The 10,135-nt window shown below is 37.6% G+C and overlaps 1 protein-coding gene across 2 annotated transcripts in view; it reads right to left on the bottom strand.

The window, feature by feature from the left end:
* Nucleotides 1–7,433: 7,433 nt before the first annotated feature.
* LOC147163917 (uncharacterized) overlaps nucleotides 7,434–10,135 on the bottom strand; it is a 10,187-nt gene continuing 7,485 nt past the window's right edge. Inside the window, exon 7 of one of the 2 annotated variants that reach the window (XM_086092229.1) lies at nucleotides 7,434–7,642. In XM_086092229.1, coding sequence (XP_085948355.1) covers nucleotides 7,478–7,642 — 165 coding nt within the window. In that variant the 3' untranslated portion in view covers nucleotides 7,434–7,477. Of the gene's footprint in view, nucleotides 7,643–8,954; nucleotides 9,004–10,135 lie in introns of those variants that run through there. The other variant, XR_015096789.1, reaches the window with a different exon arrangement.

Raw genomic sequence — 10,135 nt, 5'->3', positions numbered from 1 at the left:
TTCCCAGCAGGAGCAGGTCTCAGTGCATTATAAATGAGGTGTTTTGCAAGAATAAATAGCAGCTATAACATACTAGTGGCACTGCATCTCAATGAGCTTGTTACTGCGGCACTACAGGAAATGCATCCCTGCAAAGTGCTGAAACCTCATTTGCATGTGTTCATGTTTAATTCTGGACAGAAGAGGCAGGTCTTGATGTGGCCTAATATGATGCCTGACATTGCCTAAGACCCATAATTATTTTCCTGACCTGCCAAACAATCATCTTTCCTCCAGTTAATTGCTAACATAAACACACCCTGGTGTCCAGGTTCATAGTGAGTGCTTTGCATTCCGAAGGGCAGACTCGCAGCCAAGACTAAAGTATTAAAATTCTTTCAAAGTTCTCCACAGCTCATTCTAGCCCAATTTCAAATTGATAAGAGTTAATAATTAACACAATTGTCAATGGTAACTGCTGGAAATTTGACGCAAAGATTAGGATTTTAGTCAATGCAAGCTAACACTTTGAAAAGAAAAATGAACCAATACTTTCTAAATGAATAATTAATTACATTCCAGTTTGTATTATCAAGCATACTGAGCTGTGGTTGCCATTCAGGCAGATTGTTTAATATTTTAAGGGCGTAGGAGTAAAGTTAATGTATTTTCAATAGTATAAGGGCTCAGTATTGCCAACAACCTCACGATACAAGGGTCATGATACGATATATAACGTGATACATGTGTATCACAATACAAGACCTTCAGGCGATACGTATCCCAATGTTTTACATACATTTATAATACAATATCAATTCTGACACCATTTTCATATGTGTATTGTAAAGAGATATATTTCCGTATCGTTTTTTTAGCACACCCCTACTATACATGTAGTTTCATGTCGTATACCTGCACAGTTGTTATGTTGTGGTTGTTCTATTGATGTTTAACATTTGGTTTGCCACCCATGAGTGAATATTTATTGAGGCCATGGCAGCCTCTCTGCTGCCGTTCATCTGGGCATAAAAATAAAAACAAAAAATACCTCCATGGCTGTACCATCTGTTGGAATCAATAAAGGCTTCAGAACCCAGACAACATTCAGGAAGGCCTCACCTAACCCTCCTCAACTCTGTGGCTCCAAGTCCTGAACGGCATCAGCAAGGTTAAATGGCCGGTTCTGAACGAATAATATCATACCCGGAACACTAATGCTAATCCCTCAATTAAATTATAGCTCCTAAGCACACAGGCCTTTCCTGGTGCTGCAGCTGCGAAGCCAAAGCTGTGTGACTTGTTTGCACACAGTCCACACTTGATGCTGCGGCTTTGTAGGAGGATTTAGGGAGTAAATGATACTTTGCAGAAAGACAACAGTATACAATGTGTTTGTGTAGCATAACTACACATTAAAGGCTTTGGGAATGTGTTTGTTGAGCACGGTCTGAACACTAAGAAGCCCTAAAATGACAGGAATGCTCAATCTTCATAGGATGTTTACACAGTGTGTCCTCTCATGCGTGCGCATTAATAGTGTGTCAGCAGCACATGGTTAAAGACTGAAGCAGTGGCCTTCTTTGGAGCCCAGCAGGGCACTCCGACTCTAATGAGAAAAAATAAGGTAGTTTAATTGTGGTTTATTTCAGTGCTTGATTGCTTTTATTGAGCTCCATTATTCGTGTTAATGAGCCTGTAATGTGAACGCTGATCATGTGAAAGCCAGTCTTTGCCTCACAATGTAATTACGCCTTTTATGGCAACATATCTTGGCTACACACATAGTTTTGCTCATCAGATTTGCTCATTTTATCACCAACTGGGACTGAGCAGTCATTTGGAAGTGCAGTTGTATGTCTCTTTCTTACAAACAGGCCTAGGTGTGATCAAAGTACTTCAATTTCCTTCAAGATAATCACACAAAATTAAGCCTTGGAGGTTGAACTGTCATCACAAAAAAGTAACATGAAACGTGGGCAAATCTCACAAGACCTCAGCGTATCTCACTGGAGCTCAGTTGAGACACTTTCAAAAGATTAACTCTGTGTGTATGTTTTATCCATTCTCTGGCTTTCTGAAACAAATTCCAAAAGATGGAACAATTTCAGCAAGGGAAGAAAAAAATATATTCACCTGAAGTTAGTGACTTTTAGAGTTTAAAGAGTTTGACTGTTCCGGAGTCACTGATGGTGTTGTGACTTGACTTCGGTGCAGGCAGTGTGGGTTCAGTTCCCTCTTAGCTGTTTGTCCAAATATATGACCTGTGATTGACTGGCAAAAAGTTCTGAGTGTAGCCTGCCTTTCAACCAAAGTCAGCTAGGGTTGGCTCCAGACGATGACAGAGGATTTTAAATAAACAGTTATATACTGTATCCCAATATATGTTTTTTCCCTTTTTTCCCTAATTTCTCATTTCGAGATTCTGATTGTAAAGCAGCTACAAGAGGGCAGCTAATACTGGTATTGATTGGCGTCAAGAGTAGGGATGATCTGATCACGTGATTGGAAATCGGGCCCGATCACGTGGTTGCTGACTCGATTAGAATCGGACGTTGTCTCACGATCAGGACTCGGATAAATATATGAGGTTATTTTTTATAACTCTTTATTAAATCTGGAGTTGGGCGGTGGCACAGATCGACACATTTTTAGACACAGCTTAGCGTGCGGCATGGCGTCACTTTACTACAGTGACACTTATTGAACCCTTTATTGAGCAACGGGACTAAACAAGGAAATGGCACAGAGGTATTTGAACGTAATGTAGAAAGCGGAGACGGTGTGACTTGCACTATGTGCAAAGGGAGAATTCCGTGTGGAGGAAAGGATATACAGTAAATGCGTTGCTTCTCCGCTGCACTTCATTGACGAGCAGCCATCCCGGCGGATCCAGCTGCGGGCGGGCTTCGTTTCCTCCCTGCGAATTTAGCTGCGGTGCCTGCGCCGGCGACTCTGGACACCCTTTGAAGGGAGCCCAGCGCCTAGCCTAGCGTGAACCCGGAGGATTGAACGTCCTAACGGGGTTGCCAAATCCCTCCCGGGCCGGCAGTCTAGCCTGGTGCGAGTCCAGACCCAAAGTCATGATATGGTAAGAGTAAATACATTTTGCTTGCTTGCTCTTCAAATGCACCCTTTTGTTTGTTGGGAAGTTGGCTTGTTTCAAACACACATATATACAACATTAGGTTAGCCCATCAATTTAAGTTAAGTGGTGGTTAATAATAGCTCTTTGAGTAACTCATTGATGTGCCAAAAAGGGGATTTAAATGGTTTACTTAGTTTAACCACTGTACACTCACCAAATAAAAGGTGTTGGGTTAGTTTTGTTTTAAAAAAAATCTATATACATATATCCTTAATAAAATGCCGAGGTATCAGATCGGGACTCAGAATCGGCCGATCTCAAAATGAGGTGACTCTGACTCGGGTCCAAAAAAGTGTGATCGGGACATCCTTAGTCAAGAGTACTGGTATCGGTCGGCGTCAAGAGTACCGATGCTTTGAAATAAAGCCGGGTATCAGCCCGATACCTAGTATCACTTTTCACCCATCCACTTAAATGTATTCCTAATGGGAAAATTGGAGGCTAACCTGCACTGCAACACCAAGTTATGGAGAAAAAAAAAGAAAAAACTCAAATAGGGCTTATCAAGAAATGTTAGTGAGGTGAATGAGAACTTCCTCAAATACATATGACTGTTATAAATAACGTATTCAGTGCAACAAGACTTGAATAATCATTCATAGTTTCTTACCAATTGAATGGAATTGAAATCTGAATCTGTTTAGAAAAGTACCCTAAAATGTAATTGACATTTGAAAAAGCAAGAACGTTAGCAAAATGCAAAAAGTGCAGTATGAGTGAATAATGCACACTTGTACAAGGTTGGACATGTAGCAAAGTAAATGTCAAAACTGATTGCAACTCACATTCCTCAGTCCATGCATCTACATATCACACTTAACAAGGATATAAGGAACCCTATATTCTGTCGCTGCCCTTGTTACACAGAAACAGCCGCATCCAATAAAAGCAAAGCACTGAACACAGCTATAAACACCAAGACTTGTTTTGCTTCCATTTTTCATGATATGAACTCAAAGATGTAAAACGTCCCCTATGTTCACAAAGGACCCATTTCTCTCAAATACGACTCACAAATCTGTCTAAATCTGTGTTAGTGAAAACTTCGCCTTTGCCAACATAATCCATCAACCTCATGAAGGTGTCACGTCGACTTTATTCATGCAGCACTTAATCATTCGAGTGTGGCATGTCAAGATGCAGATTAGCCAACATAACTATTGCACAGGAGTTCCACAGGTTGTCCACAATAAAAGGCCACTCAAAAAAAAAAAAAAGTACATATTTTTTTAATTGTATTAAAAAAAATTTTTTTTAATGGTCACCCTATTATATAATATATCATTACTTTATTTTTACATTTATGGGATGACACTGAATGCAGACATCCCAAAAACATTAAATAAATAAAAGACATAAGTGTTTTTCACATTTTTACTGGCTACATAGGCTTGCAAAAAAATAAAAACAAATGGTAATTTCGGCCATGTTTAAGCCAGAAGAAAGAGGATCATTTTGTTGATTTCAAAAGGGTTTTTGAACTGCATGGCCTTGATTAGGACTGTCCCAATCACATTTATTTACCCCCCACCCCCCACCCACACCCGAGTCCTAGTCATTTCATTCCTGATTTGATTCCCGATCCAATAGCACCAATAATGCACTGTAATTAAGAATTAAAAACAAGACCACATCCAACACTCAGAGAGCGCATCACACTAATACTACACTGGTATCCAAGAGTGCATAGTGATGCATGCGAGTTGAATAAATTATAATGCTAGACCAACCAGCATACCACTCATGTTGTATATAGGAAAATGTTTTCACAAGAGATGAATCAGTGCTGACATTCTAAGCCAGCCTGTGTCGACCCAACTACAAAAAACAATCTTCACTCTTTCTTCAGTCCTGATCTCGCAGCTGTATATGTTTAATGAGCTGACATGTTGTTCCCTCAATGCCGGATTTCTGTTTTCACTCTGTTGTCTCCTTCAGTCAATGTTTGTCTTGCTGACATTCTCAATACTCAAAAAGACACTAAATAGAACTCTTCTTATTTTCTATTACAGCAGTAACAGACATTGAATGCATCGTATTCCAAGCCAATGCAAGAACAAATGATTCATTTTAGTAAGAATGACAATAATGTTTATAAAGGACAAACAGTGATGGAGTCCACAAACTTGGCATACCATCCAAAAAACAAAATAAAAATAAATTGTGCATCTTGCATTTTATTTAAGCTCAGGGATAGTTCTAATTAAATCCTGTAAAAAACCCAAATCAGGTCCTTTATTTTTATTTTATTTTTTAAGAATTGTAGGCCATTATACAAGGGAACAACATTAATAAGAAAACCCATTTTTCTCGGACAATTGGCTTTTCCCATTTTGCCTCTTTGCTTCATACTTCTTGTCAAACGCATCACTCCATGAAACAGGACAAATGGGATTCTGTGATTAGATGAATGGTTTCTTCATACATGTTCAATCTAAATCAGTCATTGATGAGTTCATTTGTCAAGGACACGTGCTAAAGATTCATCACAAAACCCACAGCAACTCTGTTCCCTAGACAGGTGGATGACACTTTCCGAATAATGAATGTTCCTGCATTGAGGACTGCTTACATCCAGTTACAATGCCACATCCCCATTCACGAAAATAGACTATCTATTTTCATCTCATTAGTAGGACAATAAGATAATCAATTTTATGACCTCAACTGATGTTATAGCAATACAAGAGTGACATACCAAAATTGCAAGGCCGCAAAGATTTTCAAAGTGCCCAAGCATTTCACTTAACACATGCGCAAATGTTAAGTGACCTCAAGTGTCAGGTAGCGTTATTCAGTTCAATATTTTCTCTACTTTGCTTCACAAGTAAATAATTAATAAAAACAAGCACTTACATAATGTCACTGTGTCTTCGATCATTTTTTATTTCTTCTGATAACCATCTTATTTTAGCATAGCCATGCTAACCAACTGTCTACCATGATGCACACATTAACGTTGATTGAAACAAAATGAAAAGGCACACATACATTAAAATGAAAAAAAAGCCAAGTAATGAGTGACGTTCCAGTGGTGTGTATTCAAATTATTGACAAAAAAATAAATAAAAATATCTTTACACAAATATAGTAATTCCACAATTTACTCACTTAATGCAGATAAAGGCAGTCTCAATGTTATGTGACTGCAACATCACAAAAAAGCTGAGGCACTATGTCACACCACTAACGTGACATGGTTGCCTTTTATCAAATTATTAAAATCAATCGACATAAACTCCTTTACATGTGCTAAGAGTTATCATAAACATGAATTATCTTCAATCAGAAAAAACTATTTCAAGCTAAAACTTTTTTTCTTTTTTTATAGCTCATGGACTCAGAAATAAGATTCCTCTGAGGGTTCAAATCTGAGTAATACGGCACATAGGCCCTGCTATTTCAGCAGTCTCAAGCAGTCTAAGAAGGCCTGGGTTAGTTACAGTTGAGTGGTGGATGCGTGAACAGATTGGAATGACATGAAGCTCCGTAGCTGTTAAGGATTGGCTCCACGATCGCTTGTCTGAGCAGGAAAGCGAACGGTAGCATTGACGCATCTTCTGAATTGGACAAATATGGCCAGAAGTGAGTGTCTACCCAAAAAAAGAGTGTCTGGTCAAGGATGAGTAAGCCACTAGACATGTACTTCACAAACACAAACACAAACACACACACACACACACACACACACACATACTTGCCTCTGTGTATTATGAGGACATTTTTTCCAAACCGGTTTAATTGTGTATTACAGGGACACCCCTTTCTGCTAATGCCAGAGAGATGGGACTTGCACCCAAAAATTTTTTTTGGGGTTGTCCAGGAAAATTTCACTTCAAAACTTGAAAAAACTCAACACACGAAAAAAAGAAAAACCTGAAAAAATCCGTAATTGTGAGGACATAGATAATGACCTAAATAAGCCACGCCCATTGCAAAAATGGTAATTATGAGGACCAACTCACATTACAAGGACAAAGTTTACACAACACACAGCAACCATGTCACTGAAGTGATTTGAAAGTTCTGGCATTCTGACTTTACACAAACTAAAATGGCATTGATGTGTAATGACTTACCTGATATAAGGACACATTGTTGTACATAACAATACTGTGAAATGCAAAGTCATACCTGATCTGTCCTAAAATTGTAAGTTTTAACATGGTGCTCATGTTACAACTTACAATTTTAGGACAGACTGAAACTGGTATGTTAATAAAACTGCTTCTTATGTGAACAGGTTATCTAGGTCAAACACAGCTTTGTAATGGATAAGCTCGACATGAAACCAGATGCAAAAGAGTCAGTGAACATTGAACATTTTATTCTTTAAAACATGACTACCTCTCATCTTAAAGGATGAGCAGTTTTCTCATAGCTCATTCCTGAAATACCTTCGGATTTCTGAATTTCTGAAACAGGTTCAATGTAGGAAGTGTCCGAAGTACTGTGAGAATCTGGAACATATTCCTCTGCTAACGAATCCTCACTTGAACTGGATACATCAGCAACCTAATTTTTTAAACGAAAACAATTATTACATACATACATACATACACATATTGTCGCTGTTCTGTGAAAAACACTTCCACCATAGGAGCTACCGGAGAGCAGCCCGCGACCTAAAAATGGAAACGTGTTTTTCACAGGACAGCAATGATATCCATATATACAGTAGATGCACACATACTTATGCATATATACAGTGGCTCTAAAATTAACCTGCCAGATGCGGGTTAAAATTCATTTTGGCGGGTGGTCATAAATATTTACTAGCTTTACTTCGCTGTTACTTAGTGATGTTACACTCGAAGTAGAAGCTTGAGAAAAGTGTCGAGCGCTCGCGGCAGAAGTAGCTCCCGCCATTGATGGGCTAATGTGCTAAAGTTAATTTACCAAAGGTCTTCATCATCAAGCAGTTTTGCATTTTTTTTAAACGGGATATGTGCCAGATGCTGGAGCAAACTAGAAAAGCATTTAGAACCTAAAGTTTGTGCACATACTAAAGATTATTATAAATCTAGTCACATTTATTCGAAAGATGAGATGAAGCATTTAACAAGAGGGATAGTTAATATGCTTAATCTATGGCATTGCCCCTAAAACAGATATTGTGTGATACAGTCCTTCAGTTACAGTAGACTTTTCTATTTTACCGAGTCAGACAGTCGTTAAGATTGAGACAATTGCTCAACATTTAGCTGCTTGCAACTAAAGATAAAGGTATAAACATGGGTCATAATTTATCCTCTTGACTAAATTATATTCATTCAATGAAAATGCCTGCACTATTAATTCTGGTTGCGTGAAACAAAGATCCATTGCAGATACAAATAACACAGAAGATAAAATACCCATCATGCCAGTCCATTCTAGTGCAGCGAAAGGTCCAAAACATAAAGCACATTTATCCAAGCTTGATACAAGTAAATTAACTACCTGATGTTTACACTTCTGTTTAAAAAAATAAAATAAAATTGATAGCGAGTTCATCTCTAAAATCCACCATAAATAAATTAATGGGAACAAAAGATCACTACAGTGCATAATCCAAATCACCAAACTGCCAACAAATCTTCAATTTGAGATATTTTTAATGTTGACTTGTAGGAATTTTAGTCCCATACAAGCTTATTGTTGGATACAATATTTTGAACGTCTTGGCAATACACATTGCATAAAAAATTGTTGTGATTATATTTGTTAGTTATATAGTTCAGCCCTAGCATCTACTCTACACTCTTCCCTCCTAACGTCTTGCTTCTGAAAACTGATTTCAACATCAATATTCAAAAAGAAATCTCGTTACCTGGTCAACTTGGTCTGACAGCTACGTCTTCAGCTATGTCTTCAGGTTGTGCTTCAGTTGAAACCTGGTACACATGAAGAGAAAAATACATATAAAATTCAATTCTTAGTAACACGACTGTACCTGTGCATTTACACAGTTACAGTACATAAAGAACAATTAATAGGTTAAAGTATTGTAAATGCAAACTCATTTTATTTGCCATTACAAAAATAAATAAATAAATCCTTCTGCACTACAGGTTTGTGTAAATTGGTGACGTCTATTTTTCACAATGAAACAAAAACAAGAAAATACACAGTCCTCAGAGAATCCATACCTGACCAGAGTATGAATTGTATAATAACTCCAAGCCCTCAAAACTTATTTTACAGTCACGGTGTATGAATACACTGTCCTCAGTGTCAGTTATTCACAACTATAACATTGTGAGGACTAAGTATCTGTGAGGGCTGCACAGTATTGACAAAACATGCGACATGGGTGTTTTATACAGTAATGGAGATTATTTCGACATTGAACATGGACCTAAAAAAAAAGGATCTATCTATAGCTATATATTTTTATAATCCAATGAAAAAAAATACACGATAATCCGGAAAAATAAACATGCTCATTGTGATCTAATCTTATCCAATTAAGTTATTTTTTGTTAGTAATGCCCCTCGATACGTTTCTCGTATGGCGATGCGCAATTAAGGTAGTCTCTGATTGGTCAAAGTCAGACTAAAGTATACAATCCAATATTCATTTGTTGCTTGTCTTTGCAATACACATATTGCATGAGCCATTCGTGCGACAAGATATTTTTTTATATATTGTGCCAACGTCTTGCTTCTGAAAAATGTATTTCAACGTCAACATTCAAAAAGAAATCTCGTCACCTGGTCAACTTGGTCTGTGACAGCTACGTCTTCAGTTATGTCTTCAGGTTGTGCTTCAGTTGAAACCTGGTACACATGAAGAGAAAAATACATATAAAATTCAATTCTTAGTAACACACAAGTCTGTACCTGTGCATTTACACAGTTACAGTACATACAGAACAATGAATAGGTTAAAGTATTGTGAATGCAAACACATTTTATTTGCCATTTCAAAAATAAATAATCCGTCAGCACTAATGGTTAGTGTAAATTGGTGATGTCTATTTTTCACAATGAAACAATTAATAGAAAATACACAGTCCTCAGAGT

Source organism: Leptonotus elevatus, chromosome 13, assembly GCF_054856555.1.
Source record: "Leptonotus elevatus isolate MCC_2025b chromosome 13, RoL_Lele_1.0, whole genome shotgun sequence".
Taxonomy (NCBI): domain Eukaryota; kingdom Metazoa; phylum Chordata; class Actinopteri; order Syngnathiformes; family Syngnathidae; genus Leptonotus; species Leptonotus elevatus.
The sequence above is the reverse complement of the archived record's forward strand: the minus strand, read 5'-3'. Positions and strand labels throughout refer to the sequence as shown.